This window comes from Eumetopias jubatus, unplaced genomic scaffold (assembly GCF_037043125.1).
Source record: "Eumetopias jubatus isolate StellerSeaLion01/CBP00866 unplaced genomic scaffold, mEumJub1_p1.0 scaffold_10, whole genome shotgun sequence".
In the NCBI taxonomy this organism is placed as follows: Eukaryota; Metazoa; Chordata; class Mammalia; order Carnivora; family Otariidae; genus Eumetopias; species Eumetopias jubatus.
In genome coordinates, this window is record NW_028274816.1 from 123679885 (window position 1) to 123700823 (window position 20939).

The following is a 20939-nucleotide window of genomic DNA, read 5'->3' on the forward strand; positions in this document are numbered from 1 at the left end:
GTTTTTAATGTATCAGGCACTGTACTAAGCCCTAGGAATACAGCAGTCAATAAGACAGACATAGTCTACTCACATATATAAGTAATATATATCCAACTGGCCTGTTTTCCCATTTTTTTAGAAAAATGAAGAATAGGGTAAGAGGTGGAGCAAGGTCCTAGAGTCCTGCACCAAAGTTTTCTAACTAACATGTAAATGAAAGACCTTAAGCAACCAATGTTACGTTTTTGATTCTTAGAATATCCATTTAATTCCTTTCTAGGATTCCAATTCTCTATAAATATTCTCCAACTTTTCATCTATTTGTCCATCTTTTCCTACATTTTCTTTAGCATATTATAGTTATTTTAAAGTCCTTGCCCACTAATTTGAACTACCATGGGTCTACTTCTACAGTTTTTCTTCTTGATTATGAATCACAGTTTTCCACCCTTTGAATTTTTTAGAAATTGTTCACTGTATGCCGGATATTGTAAATGAAAGAATCTCAGAAACTCTACAACATATCTTCCCAGGGGGAGTTCCCCATTTACTCTATTAGCCAAAAGGGATGACAGAGGCTGATCATTTTAATCCATTCAGGAACTGAACTGTCAACGCTAGGCTGCAGTTTTAGGAAGACTCAGTTCACCTCTGGCTTATCCTTTTTCTCCAGTCTGTGTCCAGAATCAGCAAATGTCGGCAATCCTCTTCTCACCTACAAAGGGCTCTTCCACCTCTGGAATTTTAATTCACCTAGTCCTATTATTTCTACACCCCTCCAATATTTTTTATAATGTGATTTTCAAAGTTCACCCAGTTTCCTTCTATTTGTTGTGGTGCTATAGATGACTATACTATGACCTCCTAAATACTGCCCATAAGCTGAAGTCTCCCTGCATATCATACAGCAGAGATTCATAAACCCAGCTTTACATCAAAATGACCAGAGGACATTTTTTAAACTGCAACCCATTGTCCATACCTCTAGCACTCAGATGTTCAGTGGGGCCAGGAAATCTATACTTTTAACATGAGTCTTAAGTGATCTGATAAAGCTGGCATTTCTACATAAATTAATGTGTCTGTACCCGTTGTTCCTCTGCTCCCCTCTCCCACAGCTCAATACTGATAAGGACATTTAAGAAAAAACATATGCTATACCTAATAGACAAACTGATAGAGGAGTATAAAGACAAGTTAAAAGTTCAGAGTAACTAAAGAAAAAAATGTTAAAACATTTAACAGCTTTTGAAAATATATTAAGATGAAGAGGAGGAAGGACAAGAACCACTGGTTAGAATACACAGTATAATAGCGGAGATAAAAGCACAACTATTCAATTCAATTTTACTTCTAATTGTTCTACCAGAAAACAAAATGATCTTCACATTTGAAAAAGAGCATTGTTGAGAGCCCTCAGAACTCTTAAAGCATAAAGACCCCACCCACCTGTTGTATCTCAATTCAAGTCTACCTGAACTAATCCAAGAGTACACATGAAAATTTAGAAACTTTTGATAAGGGAAACACTGTCAGTGAACTTTGAGAACTCATGAAAAATAGAAAGGTGCCACACTGGGAATGAGAAAATGTTGCCTCAGTTGTCAAAACACAGAGGTGGGTAAAGGTGAAAATGTGACTTCAGGACTATGGACTGAACTTAATGTCAAAAACCAGGTAATTCTAAAACTGATTATTATGCAGACTTTTAAGCCCTTATAGAGGGAAGCATCATTTACTAACAAGAATGAAATTTTACTTGTATTCACTTTACAAGTACCTTCACATATATTATCTCATCTTATCTCATATTTTTGATTCACGCAGCCCTGTGAAAAAGGGGAGGTAGCCAATGTCCCCTCCACAATCCATGCTCCCTTCAAAAGACTAGGAATGTAGGGTTCAGACAACTTGACTTGCCCAGCTTAACACATTTCTCAGAAAGTCAGAACTCAAATTCAATTCTTCTGATTCCTAATTGAGTACTGTTTTTATATCACAAGCTCTTAAAGTCAATATAAGAATAAGTCAGGCTGAAATAATAACTATGGTTGCTTCAAAATGGAGAAGTGTTGAGCAAGAAATGAGTAGGAGTATGGATGAAAAAAACTGAGTAGAAGCTGGGTAATGGGCACATGGAGATTCATTTACAATCATCTCTCTACTTTTGTGTATGTTTGAAACTTTTCATAATAAAACTTTAAAAAAAAAAACTCACAAATGGGTGCCTGGGTGGCTCAGTCGGATAAATGTCTGCCTTCGGCCCAGATCATGATCCCAGGGTCCTGGGATCAAGTCATGCGTCAGGCTCCCTGCGCAGCGGGGAGTCTGCTTCTCCCTCTCCCTCTGCCCCCTTCCCACTGCTCGTGCATGTGTGTGCTCTCTCTCAAATAAATAAAATCTTAAAAAAATAAAGCATATTTGCACACATATGCCAATTAATATTTGCTGACAGGTTTACTAATCAAATGAATACCAAAAATATAGTGCACCTGATGCTCAGCCTTTTTTAAAGCAATTATTACTTCTTAAAGATTTTATTTATTTATTAGAGAGAGTACAAACAGGGGGAGTGGCAGGCAGAGGAAGATGGAGAAGCAGGCTCCCTGCTCTGAGCCTGATGTGGGGCCCAGTCCCAGGACCCTGAGATCATGACCTGAACTGAAAGCAGACGCTTAACCGACTAAGCCACCCAGGTACCCCTATTTTTTTAAACGTCACAAAACACCCTCATATACAAGAATACTGAGAAAAAGGATGAAAAATGGTATGCCTGAGTACTGACAACCATGGCACCATTTATGACAACATGAATGGACCTAAAAGTGTATTAAGCAAAGTGAAGTAAGCCAGACTGAGAAAGACAAATACTGTATGATTCCACTTATATGTGGAATCTAAAAAACAAAACAAGGGGCGCCTGGGTGGCTCAGTCGTTAGGCGTCTGCCTTCGGCTCAGGTCATGATCCCAGGGTCCTGGGATCGGCCCCGCATCGGGCTCCCTGCTCCGCGGGGAGCCTGCTTCTCCCTCTCCCACTCCCCCTGCTTGTGTTCCCTCTCTCGCTGTGTCTCTCTCTGTCAAATAAATAAATAAAATATTTAAAACTAAATAAATTTTTTTAAAAATTAAAAAAACAAATTAACAAACAAAACAGAAACAGAGAATGAACTGGTGGTTGCCAGAGGGGAGTGGAGTAAGAGGACGGGTAAAATAGGTGAAGGGGATCAAAAGGTACACACTTCTAGTTACAAAGTAAGTCATGGGGATGTAAAGTGCAGCATAGGGAACACAGTCAATAATACTGAAATAACTATGTATGATGACAGATGATAACTAGACTTATGGTGATCATTTTATAATGTACGTGAATGTCAAATAAGTATGTCACACATCTGAAACTAATATAATATCGTATGTCAACTACACCTATATTAAAAAAAATAACCTTGTCACAGTCACCTACAACTTTCTAGATATTTTCCCCCATCATCAAAACAATTTGGCTCCCAGCTCAGTCACTCCTCTACCTCAAATCCATCACCATCCAGTATCATCTAGGTTTGTGTTACCTGATAAAATATATGACTTCCAATTAAATTTGAATTTCAAATAAACATGAATAATTCTTTTTGGTATAAGTATATCCCATCAATATTTGGGAAATATTTATACTTAATTTATCCATTATTTATTTGAAATTCACATTTCTTTTTTAAAGATTTTATTATTTATTTATTTTATCAGGGACGGGCACCTGGGTGGCTCAGTTGGTTAAGCAACCGACTCTTGATTTCAGCTCAGGTCATGATCTCAGAGTTGTGAGATTGAGCCCCACATTGGGATCTGCACTGAGCATGGAGTCTGCTTAGGATTCTCTCTCTCCCTCTCCCTCTGCTTCTCTCTCTCTCTCTCTCTCTAGAGAGAGTGCATGTGCAAGTGGGAGCAGGGGGAGGGGCAGAGGGAGAGAGCGAGGCAGAGGATCTTAAGCAGGCTCTGCGCTGAGCATGGAGCCAAACACAGGGCTGGATCTGACCACCGTGAGATCACAACCTGAGCCAAAACCAAGAGTTGGACACTTAACAGACTGAGCTACCCAGGTGCCCCTGAAATTCACATTTAACTAGACATCCTATTTGCTAAATCTGGCAACTCTAATCTAGGTGACTTCAATAACAAGGTGAACCACCTATCCAACATCTGATCTTTAACCTTCCTTGATCTTAATTCTAGTGACTATGACCATAACAAAGATAATGGTCTCCAAATTCAGCTGAGTCCTTAATAATGTCCTGTATTGCTAAGTGTCCTTAAACTGCACCCATTCTCATTTACTCCAACAACTATGATAAACCCATTCTTTACTTCTCTACCATCTCAGTCTCTAATTCCACTACCTGAATTCAAGATCCCTATTTTCTTCTACCTCCTGTGGTAGGTACCTCATACCATCATTTCCCTTTATTATATTCTTCAATCTCCCTCATGTAAGGATAAGGCATTAGATGAAATATTTGCCCAACGCCTTCAAAAGAGAGTTTAAACATTTTTGTATAGTATACAAGATCCTACAAGATTCATAATACAGTTCAGGCTTCATTTTCCCTGACAAGCTCTCCCTGACTGCCCAGTCTAAATTTGCTCCTCAGGGGTGCCTGGCTGGCTCAGTGGGTAGAGCAACTGACTCCTGATCTCAGGGTTGTGAGTTCAGGCCCCACATTGGGGCATGGAACCTATTAACTAACTAACTAAATAAATAAGGAGTAAAGTAAATTAAGTGCTCTTCTTACATGCACCCATTATACACTATGCATCTATCAAAATATTTACCATAATTTTCTTATTGTCTTTCTTCCTTATCAAGACTTTAGGTACCTTGAGAGCAAGAGCCATATCTTGTCTTTATTACCCCAGCATTCACCACAATGCTCAGCATGTATCACAAAAACACTTAAATGTTTACTGATATGACAGATGAGGCTCAATTTGAGTATTTTTTTTTAAAGATTTTATTTATTTATTTGACAGAGAGAGACACAGCGAGAGAGGGAACACAGCAGGAGGAGTGGGAGAGGGAGAAGCAGGCTTCCCGCGGAGCAGGGAGCCCAATGTGGGGCTCGATCCCAAGACCCTGGGATCATGACCTGAGCCGAAGGCAGATGCTTAACGACTGAGCCACCCAGGCGCCCCTCAATTTGAGTATTTAATAATTACTATTTTAACTAATGGAATGGATTACCTTGAGATGTAGTATCTCTGGTCAACCAGAGGGCAAAATTAAGAGTACATACCATAGTATTATTTGTAATAGATAAGAAAAGATAAAGGATTTAACCTAATGTCTTCAATGAGACTGGCTAAACTTTGTACGGTGCAACCACATAACCATCCTCGAAAACTCTAAAATCAATAGACTCATCAAGGAGATTGGGCTTGTACTCAAGTCACGGTCCCCCTTTCACCTAGATAGCTGAAGGTACTGTAACAAGCCCTTATATTTTAATCTTATTATATTCATTTCATTCAGATCCTACCTCTATGTTAACCTTACACTGATAGAAAATGAGATTATAACTTTGTACACTAACACATTCTAATCATATTTTATAAAGTAATATTTACTTTGTTACTGATTGTTTTTCTGATTATAAACATGTTCAATGTAGAAAATTCTAAAATATTAAGAAAAAATTAAAATTACTTAAAATTTGTAAATACTGTAAAAGAAAATGTAATCAAACGGGCAAATGTTCACATTATGTTGGTATGTTAAAAGAGCAGATTATAGGGCGCCTGGGTGCCTCAGTCGGTTAAGCATCTGCCTTCGCTCAGGTCACGATCCCAGGGTCCTGGGATCGAGTCCTGCATCAGGCTCCCTGCTTAGTGGGGAGTCTGCTTCTCCCTCTACCCCCCACCCCTACTCGTGATCTCTCTCTAATAAATAAAATCTTTTTTTAAAAAAAGAGCAGATTATAAAACAATGTATCTCATTCAATTCCAACAACCTAACAACAGTAGCTAACATTTATTGAGCTCCTTCCAAGTGCAAGAACCCATGCAACATGCTTTACACATATTTCCTAATTTAAATCTCACAACCATTTCTGAAAATTAGATACTTTTACTGACTATTTTACAAGTGAAGAAACTGAAGCTTGAAGAAGTTAAGTAAACTGGCCAAGGGCTAGGAAGCAGTGGCAAAGCAGAGCCCAAGAATTCAAACCCAGACAGTCTGATTTCAGAATCAGCACAATTATATACCAAAATTTTAACTGTGGTTCTCTCTGCAGTGTGGTATTATAAATGACTTTTATTCATTTTGTCTGTGTGTGATTTACCGAATTTCTACAATGAACATGAATTACTACTGTATTTTTTTTTAAATAAATGTCCAAATAGAGGTTGGACAATCATCTGCCAAGGCTACTGCAGAAGTGGATTTAAATAATCTCAGATTCCTTCTAAGGATCTGTGACTAATCAATTAGTGACTGGAATGATTTTTTTCAGAGGACTAGCTCTAAAATATAAAACAAAAATCAATCCGTTTTAAGAATTATAAAAGTTTTAGACTGTCAGATCCTATTTCTCCTGTTTTACAGATAATGAAACAACTCAGAATTTAGATTTACATATCACAAGGTAGTTGAGTCAGGGCAGAAACCAAAGCACAGGTCTTCACTGATCTTTGCTGCCAACATTTGACCAAAACAAAACCTCCTACTTCTTCCATCCTCTACTTGCAAATTCAATTATCAGAGGCCAAAACTGAAACATAACAGGAAATACAAATGCTCCCCCCCACCCCACTTCAGTCCATTACCCAAAAAAGCAAGACCTGCCTGGAGTATTAAAAAAAACATTTTCCCAGCCCTGAGCAGAGTTGGATGGTGAAAAGATACTCCAAAAGTCAGGATGAATGGTTTGAGAGATTGGGGCGGGGGGGGGGGGGGGAGCGTGGGGCTGAAAACATATATATAACAAAGAAAGAAAAAAAAACAGAAATACCCAAAAATCCAACAGGATAAAGCACTCAAATACTACCAAAGTTTAAAGAGTTCGCTCAAATTTAATCAAATCCTAAATGGAATGTTCTTAGAGTATGAAAACCAATTTTATGAAACTGGACAGTAAAACGCCAAAATTAAAAAATGAAATAAATACACAGTCTCACATTTATAATTGTACATTCCTGTTGGTATTCTAACAAATTCTATTCTCTCACCTTCTTATTCAACTCTCTTCACCTAAAAATCTGCAGTGAATATAATGCAATGTTATAAAACTAAATAAAAGGGGAACAATTTTGGGGTGCCTGTGTGACTCAGTCGGTTAAGCATCTGACTTTTGATCTTGGCACAAGTCATGATCTCAGGGTTGTGAGATCGACCCCCCCAAGTCAGGCTCATTACTCAGGGCGGAGTCTGCTTGTCCCTCCCCCTCTGTTTCTCCCCCACTCCATGCTCTCCATGCGCGTGCTATCTCTCTCTCTGTCTCTCTCACACAAATAATTAAAATCTAAAAAACAGCCAAAGAAGCTTTGATAAGGTGAAAAGAATGATAAATAATGAAATCAAAGATATAATGTTTAAAATGTATGTCTAGTTATGTCTCTTTCTAACACATGACCAGATGTGTTGAAAGATTTCCAGATACACTCATATGAACATAAAAGGTAAAATGTTAACAACTCAACTTTGAGTGAAGAAACAATAATCCGTTTCTCACTTTACATATTTGTGCTATCTGTTCAAAAAATTTAGATCTTTTCTGTAAAGCTTTATTGAAAAGTTACTGCTCTAAGGATTAACACCCACACACTAATTTAAACTCAATTAATTACATGTCATATGATTGTGGACAAGTTGCTCTGCATCTCTAGTTTTATTTTTCCTCATGCAAAGTAATATTAATACCAAACTGTATCATAATAATCAAACTATAAAGAAGGGATAGAAAAAATACTACACATGACGATAATCACAGTAATATATTTTTATGACTTTACAGCTTCCTTTCATTTAAGATTCACACCTGACACTAAACAAGCCCATGATATGAGTAGGCAGGTATTATCCCCATTTTCCAGATGAAAACATAAAAAACTGAAGTTCAGAGAAGTGAGTGGTCCAAGGCCACCCTGAAAGCTATACAATAAAAAGTTTTGTTTTGTTTTTTTACCACCTAGTTTACTGTCATCACAAATTTGAGGTGGTTGTTTTCTCATGCCCAAATTACTATGAAGACTACCCAAGGAAAGCTGTCAACAATTAAAGTGAAAAGGGTCACTTGAGATTCTTATGCATGGTAATTACCCACAAGGTCACTACCTTTATACACAGTATAAAACTATGATTAAAAATAAGTTAGGTAAGGGGCCCCTGAGTGGCTCAGTTATTGGGCATCTGCCTTCAGCTCAGGTCATGATCCCAGGGTCCTGGGAGCGAGCCCCGCATCAGGCTCCCTGCTCCGCGGGAGGCCTGCTTCTCCCTCTCCCTCTCTCGCTGTGTCTCTGTCACATAAATAAATAAAATCTTTAAAAAAATAAGTTAGGTAAAAAACCTTTAAAATATATTCCTAAAAGTCCTGCTATTTACTCAACTTCATGCCTCTTACACTAGATATACTACCCTACTTGGGGGATGTGAAGTGAAGGGGGAAAGGATTTCATCAGGAAAAGTTAAGTAAGTTCTCTGAAATTCAATAGGATAAGACACTCAAAGCTACAAAATATGAATAGGGGCAGGCAACAGCTTGTAGACTGTAGTGGCAACCTTAAGCCAAACCAAAAGAGAGCCAGCCTGTGGTTTAAAGAAAATATGCAATCTGGGAGTTTGCACCTCAAGTTATTGCTACTGCAAAGTAATCAGTGCCATTTATAGTAAAAAACATGTAAAAGTTTAGAGAACAATTCCAATTCTTCATCATAATAGGATGGGATTCCAGATTAGCTTGGGGCTTTCTTGTCTCAACAGTTCTTTTGATGATAAAGTCAATGGCTCTAAAGCCACTCTCAGAGAACTAAAGAAGGTAACTATATATCACTGGCATAGGACATTTGAAGTGGTCAGATAGGCAGTCTACTGTGTGCACCTTAAGAGACCTTAATGAGGGCACTACCGATTCCAGTTATACATATTCTGCAATATTAAAATTTTCTTCAGCACAGCCTCTCAGAGTGCTCTGTTTACTGAAGGCTCTGGCAGTATGATACAGAATTTTACAGACTGCTGAAACTTAAATTCAGTCACCACAATGTGAAACACCTTAACTTTTCTATTCTTCAAGGTCAAAACAAACTTTGTCTCATCTTTCCCTCTCCACCCGCAAGAAAATGGGGTATTCTAAAAGATCTCAGATAAAATAAGCCAATGCTTTTATAAATACAAGTCAATCCTCTGCAAAGAAAGAACTTAAGATGCCCATATTCGGCTTCAGTATTGATTCTAAGCCTTTTAACAGTTTAAGCTAACCTCCCCACAAACCTCCCCTTCTATATCTATGGAATATTCTCCTCCTTAAACATCCTTTTAAAAAAAAAAAAAAAAGCCTTCTTATACCTCCTGTCCCCTGTCTGATACACACACACAACTCCCAATGAAGAACAGACTGAAGCTGAAGGAACACATCTACAAAATACATGTCAATTAATACACTGCTCACCTTTAAAAGCATGTTGTTAAAATGCAACAATACAGAGTCTATAAAGAACCCCAAAACACTAAAACAAAAATGCCCCATAGCAGTATCAGTAATCCAAAGAAAAAAGATGTAAAAACAAGGCACTACTGTATGGTAATAGATCACTAACCTTTCCTATAAGCACAAAATTCTTTATGCTAAACACATCAAAAAATAATAATAAAATAAAAGAAGAAGAGGAAGCAGATTTAAGAACCTAATTTCCTATTGTTCAAAATGTCACATATAGGAATAGTTAAAATCAGGGATGCCTGGGTGGCTCAGTTGGTTATGTGTCTGTCTTTGGTTCAGATCATGACCCCAGCGTCCTGGGAGTCTGCCTCTCCCTCTGTCTCTCCCTCTGTCTCTCCCCCCAGCTCGTGCTCGTGCGCACTCTCTCTCTCAAATAAAAAAATAAACTCTTAAAAAAATAAAATAAAATAAAATATAACAATATTGCTGGCCAAATTCACACAATACCTTATGACACTTTTATATTAAACGTCCCAAACTTGAGGAGCCATGTATTTGCTATAAATTAGATAATAAAGCAAGAAAAATCAATTACAGACATCCACGATAATGTTACATAAGGATGCACTCAGTACCCTAAGTATTTATCAACGAATGCTACAGCAATGCATGTATATCAGTCAAGGTACATTTCGGGGGAATATCCAGAGACCAGTCAATCTCCCTTATTTAGTGAAAACACAAAAGTCTATAAGCTGTAAAGAAAATGTGTAAATCTTACATTTACATACTTTCAGATTTTTCAAAGCACTTTGCATTCATGATCCTATCAGACTACTGCAAAAAATTTCCTTATGTAGAAACTTACCACTAAAAGCAAGTGACAAATCCAAGACCACAAAGGTAGTTAATCAGATCTGAAACTTGATTCATAAAACATGTTAGCTCTGTGGGAAGAAATATAAATATGTGCAAGTTCCTCAAAGCTATTGCTTAAAAAAAAAAAACTATTCGTGATTAAAATATCATTTAAGTTATAAGACCTAGGCTATTACAAACACTACATTAAAATTCAGTTATTTCCATTTAAAAGCCAAAATCACCGCTCCTTTTAGCCAATCAATCTTTCAACCAGGAATCATATACAAAACATTCCATCAATGACACACTATATGCTCATAACTATGCAGGGCCCTGAGGTGACTATATGAGAATTCTACCAGAGGTTTCTTGCTTTTTAGAAAGTTTACACTCTATGTGACAAAAAGAGAAGAGCAAATACTAAGCTGTGTTCAATCAACCCTCCTGAGGGGAGAAACCCCAGGTGACAAGCACACCAAGAAGTGAGTTTAATCCGAAAAGACTTCATGGGGAAAATGAAGCTTGAAGCTTGAGCTGCACATTGATGGATAGGAATTTTAAAAGCACAGAGGAGGACGAAAGCATTCAGGCAGGGGCTGGCATCAACAAAGGCTGAGAGGCAGGAATAAGCATGATATATACAGAAGAGACTGAGCCAACCTGTCTGGGACATAGGTGCATGCTGAGGCATAATGAGAAACAGTTTGGTAAATTAAGTGGAGTCAGCTCCCAATGGACTGTTATGGCACGGGGAGATGCTATTAAAATATTAAAATCATCGAATATTTAAACTAGATAGAGAACCTTAGAGATTTTCTAGTTAATTCTTTTCTGACAGACGAGGAAAATCTAGATCCACAGAGATCTAATAAGGGCTAGCATAAGGACAGAGGTAGTAAATAGCAGAACAAAACTCAGACCCCACTTAGGAACCCCAATTCAGTGATAGGCAGCACGGTACGACAGAGAAAGCAAATCCTTCCAAGGATCGATGAGCACATCAATATATAAGGATCTGCAAGCACACATACAAGTCAGTACTGTTTTCTTAGGAATTCCAGTAGACTGGTTTCCAGAGGTAATAGAATACCACAGCGGCACTACGGTTGAGAAAAACCACTGTTTTGCCAGAAGGAATCACTTTCAAGAAAGCAGCAATCCAGAAGGAAAGCAGAGGCAGAAGCTAGTTTTCAGCTATAAAGGAAATGGGTGGATAAACAGTAGAGGCAGCAGGTATCTGGCAACAAAAAGAAAAAAAAAATGATCCACTGAGAGAAAGCTACAGGACCAAGTAAACGTTTGAGAAAAGAAATCTCAGTAAGTTTGAAGGCAAAAGGAAGGCAGTCACATAAAGAAAGGTTAAATTAGATGCTACATAAGGTAAGGGGAGTGAGGGAGCATAGAAAATTGAGGACCAGTGGTAAGAAATTTTTTAAAAATATGAGTTCCAGGGGCGCCTGGGTGGCTCAGTAGGTTAAGCATCTGCCTTCAGCTCAGGTCATGCTGGATCAAGCCCCACATCGGCTTTCTGGTCAGCAGGGAGCCTGCTTCTCCCTCTCTCTCTGCCCCTGCCTCCACCACTCATGCTCGCTCGCTCTCTCTCTTGTTCTCAAATAAAATCTTAAAAAAAAATAATTAAAAATGAGTTCCAGAATAAAGAATAAGCATTTTTTTCCTCACCATAAAATACCCATCGCCAGGGCACCTGGGTGGCTCAGTTGGTTAAGCGACTGCCTTCGGCTCAGGTCACAATCCTGGAGTCCCTGGATCGAGTCCCGCATCAGGCTCCCTGCTCAGCAGGGAGTCTGCTTCTCCCTCTGACCCTCCCCCCTCTCCTGTGCTCACTCGCTCTCTCATTCTCTCTCTCTCAAATAAATAAAATAAAAATCTTAAAAAAAAAAATACCCCTCGCCAAAAGAGTACTCATTTTCAACTACTTTTAAGGCCTTATAAAAATGGCAGACAAGGCTTTAAGAACAAGGCTAGGCGATTTTTTTTTTAAGATTTTATTTATTTATTTGACAGAGAGAGACACAGCGAGAGAGGGAACACAAGCAGGGGGAGTGGGAGAGGGAGAAGCAGGCTTCCCGCTGAGCAAGGAGCCCGATGTGGGGCTCTATCACAGGACCCTGGGCCCATCACCTGAGCCGAAGAAAGACGCTTAACCACTGAGCCACCCAGGCACCCCTAGGAGATTTTTTTTTTTAATCCAAAACAGCTTCAAAGTTTTACAAATCTATTTAGCCAATTAACATGTGGTTTTAACCTCAAAGACACTTGCCAATCATTTTTAAGATTTATTTATGAGAGCGTGTGGACACACATGAGGCAGGTGGAGGGGCAGAGGGAGAGGGAGATAGAATCCTCAAGCAGACTCCCCACTTGAGTGTGGAGTTGGACGTGGGGCTCGATCCAAGGACCCTGAGATCATGACCTAAGCCAAAATCAAGAGTCAGAGCTTAACCGACTAAGCCACCCAGGCGCCCCTTGCCAATCATTTTATACCGCGTGTATTTTATACCACCTATTCAAAGGGCATTCCAATTAGCATTCAATTTACAATAACTAATATGCTATGATTTCAAATCGAAAATCAGAGTTTATTCTCTAATATGCTCTTAAAAATGGGAGGGAGTGTTAAATACTGTTTTCACTTGACCAGATATGGAAAATATAAATGCTTAAATGAACATATTTACGACAAATCATTTGGGGATCTTTTTTTCCAATTTCTTAAAAAAAAGAAAAAAATCTACAAATAACCACAGTTTTTTTATATGCCCTTTCAGAAACAAAGTCCTACTGGGGTGCCTGGGTGGCTCATTCGGTTGAGCATCCGACTCTTGATTTTGGCTCAGGTCATGATCTCAGGGTCATGAGATCAAGCCCCGCATCTGGCTCCACACTCAGCAGGCAGTCAGCTTGAGATTCTCTCCCTCTCCCTCTGCCCCCTCCCCAGCTCTCACTTCCTCTCTCTCTCTCAAATAAATAAATCTTTAGGGGAAAAAAAAAAAAGAAACAAAGTCCTACCGAACAGGTGGGGCACACAGAGCTAGGTGGGGCATGTAACAAGGTTTTCTATAATTTAAGTAACCTAATAAGCCACAATTTAGAGCTACACACCTAAAATTTGCCAATTTCAATTTAAAACTTACTATTCAGCACCATAAAGGCAGGTTACAGAGAAGCAGAAGATATAACTGATACATTCATTCAACTTTCTGGCCTTCCACCTTTGCAACTGCCATTTCCCTAATCAAAGAGGTAACTACGTTTAAAATTGGGAAGAATCATTCAACTTAGGCCATAAATACTACGTTTAGGTGCAATACTAGCACGTTACAGCAATTTCATTTACCACTTGGAAACAAGGACTTAAGCTCAAAACGTCAAGATGGAACACTACCACTTCTTTTAACTGAGTCTACCACATCAAGTTGCCAAGCAATACCCATCAGAGTACAAAACGTTATCAGCAACGGCTAGCAATGCATTTCTGCTTTAATCACCTTAAATATTAGAAGGCCAACCAAAACATCAATTCAATCACAAATAGAGCTGCTACCTTTAGACTTGCACATGCTCTCTGGCTCAATATATACACATGTCTTAGCTCTAATAAAAAGCAGCCTGAATCCCGCTGGACCCAGTGAAACAAAATATAGACAATATATCCAAAACTTAAAACTTTTAGAAATAGCTAAAACATTTAAGACTCTTATACAATTACCTCTCACTACATGTAGAGCTTTCCTTCCCCTCAATAAAAATGTAAACTCTTCTCTCTTAACTAAACGGGTTATTAAAACAAATCCTACAAGATACTTTTCAGAAAAAGTATTTCTGATTGTGCAGCATTCGATACTTTTCATACTGAGGCTCTTGTTATTAGGTCTGCTATGTGACCTTGGAAAGTCATTTAATATATCTGTGCCTCAGTTTTCTCACTTTCCAACCTCAAGGTAAACTCTAGTCTGAATTAAACATTTATTACTTCTGTAGTAAGTTAAGGTATACAAAGAAGTACCTTATATTAAACACTGAAAACCCTTATACTTTTGTATCGTGATCAGTGGGCTTTAACCTTGTAAGAGAAAAATGTGAGGAATAATTTGCCCTATGTATCTTTCTCTTAATTACAACATAAGGAATATATTTTTTTAAAAATGCTTCCATTTAAAACTCTTATGTTCTTAATTTTTAACAGATGGTGGTGAGTTTGATCCCACAATATTCAATAACAAGGCAAACAGCAAAGCCTAAGGTCCTTTAACACTGGAGACAAAAAGAAGGAAATATTTACTTGCATTACTGGGCATATAATCGAAATCATCCTTCTTTTAAAATTTAGAAAACTATCTTTTCCATATGTAGCAGATAAGCCAAGAGATCAACAGGCAAGAAGAAATAAAGTCTAAAAACTGGGGGAAAATTATTTAATAAAAAAATTGGAGAAAAACAATGATGGTGTGAATCCTTCAAATTCCTGCATCCAGATTATGCTGTCCACAAGGCTCAGCTTTGGGGTTCTTCCAAGTGCTTTTTAAATCCTTTTTCAAGATTACACAGAGAAAGTCTTTTCTCTCAAGTTTTCAATCTAATGCTCTATCAATAACACCAACCCAAATAAATGCAGTAACATTTTACTTCCTCAGATTTGTAGTACACTTGGTTTAGATGCTTTTTGGTCTGGAAGGAGAAGAATGGGTGCGACAACCCCTGCAAAACCCCTGACAGCTTTGCAATTCTATTTTATCTCTGTAGTTTCTTCTCAGTCCTGCTCCCTATTCCCAAATATCTTTCAGGTAGGTCAGAAACACTCTGAGTCCTGCAAGGAAATGTTTGTGGATCCAGTAAAAGTGGAGCCCTCCTCCCCACTCCATTCAGCTCCCATGATCACTTTTATGATTGTATCCAGTAAACAAAATAGATTGATTCAATCTTAAACAGTTCCCTCATCACAGGAAGCCCAGGGTAGAAGGGACCTGCAAAAAGCATCCCTTTAAACCATCCCCAACGACCTACAGCAACACAAAGTTAAACTAATTCCCACTGACAAAAGGCTTCGTGTGCATTCATTCTGATCAGCCCCAAGATTCAGTGTGTGAAGCTCAGGGAATAAAAAGGCACCTCCCCAAGCTATGAAACTTTTTTTTCCACCCCAAATATTCTCAATGAAAGTTCTCCTGTCAACCAAGAGGTGAGAGTTAAAAACAACAACAAAACACTAGCAGAATTATGGGCTCCAGTACCACATCCCAGCTGTCCTTGCTCTCTGTTGTCAGGGACTCAGATGCAGTTTCCCACTTTTCCTTTCACCTTTCTCCCCTTACTCCCCAAGATTCTCACTCAAGAAAGCCAAATTCACATTCTCAGACCGCTGGCAAAATAAAGGGTGAAACTGCAATTACCAAGGAAGAAAAAAGGGAAAGATATTTCAGAAGCATAAGGGAACGAGAACCATGGTTCCTACTACAACGGCAATGTAAATGTCAGTCTTGGCTCATCAGGATGTGGGGGGGGGACGCCCATGTGGGGTACCGAAAAGATGTGCAGTGTGTGTGTGTGTGTGTGTGTGTGTGTGCACTTGGGGCTCTCGGGGCAGGCAGAGACAAGGGAGCAGAAAGTAAGAAAACCTGTGCTTTCCCTGCTTTCTTCTACTCTTCCCCGTCCAAGAGAGGAAGCTGAAGAAACTGGGGGAGGGGCGGGATGTTATCGTTCTCCTACTGGGGGTACACAAGACAAGCCTGGGGGTTCCTTCAGTTACCCTCAGTTCAGAGGTCCACTGAGGTAAGGGGAAACCCCTAAACGTTACCCACCTCCGTTCAAAAAAAAAAAAAGTAAGGGGGGGGTAATTAAATCCAGATGGAGAGCCCCTGAAAGCGCCCCCAGGTCACTCATCCTCATTAGCAAGCGGAAGGGCTAGGATAAAGGGGATGGCGGGTCCGAGGGGTGGTCAGGGAAAAGGCCCCACCCCCCGACCTAGGAGGGAAGGGGAGCCAGAGCTACCAGCCGTCCCCTCCTTCCCGCACCTCCCCCCTAGGCCACCCCCTCTGGTTCCCCCCTTCCTTTCCTCCAGAGCCCGAGGCAGCCGCGGGGGAGGCGGCTGCTCCTTCCTCCCCTCACCCACTCCGCCCCCACCCCCACTTCGCTCCCACCTCCCGCCCGCCACGGGCCCGTTACCTGCTCGTCGAAGCGGCTGACCACGGCCTGGACCCATTCCACCGGCCTGTGCGCGGCCATGTCCTCCCCGCGGCCGGGGGGCGGCGGAGGGACGGGCCGGCCGGCGCCCAGGGCCGGGAAGAGGGCGGGGAGCGGGGGCCGAGGTGAGGGCAGAGGCGAGGAGAGGGTCTGAGGAGTGCAGGCTCCGAACGTTCCCACGGGGGTGGGGATGGGGGGCCTGCGCCAAGCCGGGAGGGGGACAGGGGAAGGGGGCGTTGGCGAGGAGGCAGGGGGAAGGGGGACGGGGGAGGGGGACCCGGGGAGGGGAGGGGGCCTCTTGGTCGCTCTCCCCACTAGCGCCGTCTCCCCACAGCCATCACAGTCCGAGACGCCGCCATGACACCCCACCGGAAGTGGGATCCTTTCCACGGCCCGGGGAGAGGGAGAGCGAGCGAGCTAGAGATTGAGAGCGCGGCTGGGAAAGGGGAGGGGGAAGCGAGAGGGAAGGGGGCCTGCCGCGCATGCGCCCGCGCCGGCCGGTTTCATTAATGAAAAAGCGAGTCCTCCTGGAGGTGACGTCACCTAACTCCTCCGGGCCCGGAGGCGTGCGTCCCTCTTCGCCGCCGGGCTCACCTACGCTCGGGTTCTGGGTTCAGCCGGCGAGAGTCCGAGCTGACCCGGGAACATCCGCTCGCATCCCCACCGCCACAAGAGGCTCCCCCTCCCCCGCCGGCCTCCGGGTTTGGATTGCTCCCCAGGTTGGAAGTTAGGGCGCCCTAGGGCTAGCGTTTCTCCCAGCGCGATCTCTGCCTCTGATCTGGGGAGGCTGTGCCACAGTCCCTCTCTGCCTTAAGCTCTCACAAAAAATAAAGCACACAACCTCAGGCTTTCAGGTCCTTCGTAGCTAGTAAAAACTGGGGAGAAACGGGGGAAAGTAAGGCCAAGAGAGATTCAATGATTTTTTTTTTTTTTTTAACGGTCTCTTAAATCCCAGCGCTAGACCCGATGGCAGTCAAAGTGCTCAGACTCCGGGAGTGCAGTCCGGACTTCCTCTGCTGAACTGACAGGCACCCAAGTTAATAAAACTTTTGCACAGTTGATAATCGATTCAAGTTGCACCATCCTCAATAATCCCCTAAGGGCTTCCCATACATCATCGATTCAACATTCATCATCTCATTTAAATCTTTCAATGAGCCTTTCCAATAGGTATTACCCTCATGTAATTGATGAGGCTGGGTCACAGGAGGTTCTGAGATTTGCCTAAAGCAGAGTGGGTAGGTAGTCAGGATGCAAACCCAGGAGGTTTGACTCCAAAGACAATAGAGATAGGCTGTGGCTCTCCAGAAACAAAGGCGTTCCCCATGACCCTAAAACCACAGTTGAAATGATTTCAAGTGAAATGGGTCACGAAATTGGTTTTCCAGGAAGAGGATTACATCCAAAACTATGATCTATCTATACTGGACATGAACTTTGGAATGAGCTATTTTTAAGTTTATCTTCCTCAATACACTTTACTTAGGATAATCTTAAAATCAGTTTACACTTTCTGAGCACACACTAATTAGCCAGTTAGGCCACATGGAATGATACCAATTGGGTGACAAGGCAGAGCAAAACTAGTATTTTACATTTACCACAAAAAAAAAAAAAATCCTCTAAGCCAGTATCCCATGCACAGAGAGAGAGATCCATGAGAGAAGTTTCCAATCTTTGCCTGGCTGGTGATTGTCCAAAATACATAAACTAATATTTCATTCCACTAGAACAAGAGGATAGGGTCTAGACCATTCTGTAGCCCATTCTTTAAGGATGCAACATGAATACCAACTAATTTCTTTTAGATGATGTCAGAAATGATGGTGACAATGTTGAAGAAAAGGATAAATATTAAATGAATACCCATCTACGCCCTTCCCAACTAACACCCATGAAAAAGCTCTCACTCATACCTCCAGAGAGTATCCCAATGCCTCTACTTCGCTGCTAAACCTCCAGACCCACAATCTTCCTCTCCTTTTCTCATGCTTCCTCTGAAAGTTCCTAATTACTTTCTTGTTGCCATGGCTCTTTGTCTATTCCCTTCATCTTAGTTAGCCTGGATGCAAATGTCCAAACCCTCAGCTCCCTTGGCTCCCCTGGCATTCCATTCCTGAGGTCCCTTTGTGCTTTTCTTACCTCTCCTCTGGTTCCCCATTCCCCATTCCTCTCTAACTCTAGGGTAAGAACATTCAAACTTCAAGCCTTGGCCCTCTGCTCTTCTTGCTTTACTCGGGCTCCAGCCAGCATTAATTCACTAATTCATCCTAATCTGCACTTTCTGTCCTGTGGCCCCCCACTGACTGCAAAGCATCTCATAACACTGAGAGTGTTAACACAAGACTTCACTCCAACCTCCTCTCCAATTAAACTCATTCAATTCTGCTGAACTAATACGGAGCACCAAACACCTATTATATATACCATGCACTGTGTCAAGCAGTGCATAGTACAGCAGGAATTCTAAACAAAAATGCCAAAGAGGGTAATGCGGAGACACTGTGGTGAACTAAAGAGCACATCCCCCTGGCCCCACCCAGTTAAAGGGGCAGCCGGCACTCAGCTTGAGTCAATTACCGCCTTGGAATATTGACACAGTGTTGCTAGATCTTCAGGTTACTCAATAGAGGCTGGAAATCTGCACTTACATATAAACTTTTCCAGTTTTTACATAGTGGCAGCCAATTCACGTTTCTTAAAACTTTGTGCAGCCAAACAAAATACGTTTGCTATCTGAATGTAGCCCATGGAGCACCGGTTTGACTAGCTCTGGTCTAGTGGAAAGACATGGCCTCAGAGGAGAACAGAATTAGATCATGTCCTAACATCCCAGTTCTGCACTGTCCAACACAAGAGAGTTCAGGGGAAATACTAGCATTTGCTATAGTTTTAAATGTCTCGCGCTTGTCAAGTATATTAAATAAAAAATAGTAAAATTAATGAAAATAAAATGCATCACTCTCCGTTGTCCTCTGTTTCTTGGTCACACAGCAGTCTCTGCCAATTTTGTCTCCAAGTGTCTTCTTCCTGGAGCATTCCCTCCACTCTACCCATGCCCCACACCTCCAGGATCCCAAGGAGGGCCAGGCACCTCAGAACTAAGGTACCCACTTCCCCAGCTGCTGGGAGCATTAGTGGCCTACAGCTTTACCATGAGTCCCTTTCCAGAAATTGCCCTGAGCTAGAGAGCTACCTCATGCCAGGTCGCACCGGCCTCAGGAGAAACTGCACAAATGGCTGGAAGATTCCAGGTCTCATCCTAAGGCACTCCAGAGCCCTCATAAGGGATCAGCTCCCAGGGGGTCAGGAAGAGGATTTAGCTGTGACTGCATTCAGTTCAACTTCTCTTTCTGCTCTGTCCTAACTCCCTCAGTTCTTCACAGTGTGGATCCCCAGGGTATTACCTAATAGACTTCCTGCTTGCATATCTCCATTTCCGAGTTGGTTTTCCAGAGAATCTGAACTAAACCAATTAGTCCCATGAGTGTGGTCTGATGCCGTGGAGCTGAATCATCCACTGGCCAGGTGGCAGTAAGGCCCCAGGTGAAGCCCTTGATAGGCCCTGGCATGCTGTAGCTCTACAACTGTGAAAGCTGTCAGCAGGGGGGACGGAATGGGATGGGATGCATGGGATATAGTACCAGTGCAAGAATGCACGGGTAGAGGGCGCCTGGGTGGCTCAGTTGGTTAAGCGACTGCCTTCAGCTCAGGCCATGATCCTGGAGTCCCGGGATCGAGTCCCACATCGGGCTCCCTGCTCGGCGGGGAGTCTGCTTCTCCCTCTGACCCCCTTCCCCCTCGTGCTTTCTGTCTCTCATTCTCTCTCTCTGAAATAAATAAATAAAATCTTTAAAAAAAGAAAAAAGAATGCACGGGTAGATGTAACCTATCAGGCACTTTTTTATATATGGGAAAAACAGAAATTTAAGAACTATAAGATTGGACAGCTATTGGTGGAATAGGCACTGAAAATTTGAGGGTGGTTAATCACCAGTTAAAGGCTAAGGCTAGAGTGCCTCCTTAGGAATACATAAATGGGGGGAGGGAAGAAAACGCTGAGGATCAGGCCCAGAATTTAATTATAAGAATAGTAGCACTCCAAACAAGTTGAATTCTCAGCCCTGGCAAGTCTTCCATGTCAAGATCAGTGCCATGGTTAGAAAGAAATGGGATCCTGACACTTTGGGGCATCTGGATTGATAAAAACCTTAAAACCCCACATCACCCTGAACACTCTGGGT

General features: G+C 41.5%; 1 protein-coding gene across 5 annotated transcripts in view; it reads right to left on the reverse strand.

Moving 5' to 3' along the window:
* Positions 1–16841, reverse strand: part of NF1 (neurofibromin 1) — a 276151-nt gene extending 259310 nt beyond the window's left edge. For 4 of the 5 annotated variants that reach the window (XR_015769362.1, XM_028109129.2, XM_028109131.2 and 1 more), the window contains exon 1: positions 16678–16840. Coding sequence is in view for 4 of the 5 variants with exons in the window: in XM_028109129.2 (XP_027964930.1) it covers positions 16678–16737 (60 nt within the window). In the remaining variant the exon portion in view is untranslated. Of the gene's footprint in view, positions 1–16677 lie in introns of all 5 variants that reach the window. The other variant, XM_028109132.2, reaches the window with a different exon arrangement.
* Positions 16842–20939: the final 4098 nt, after the last annotated feature.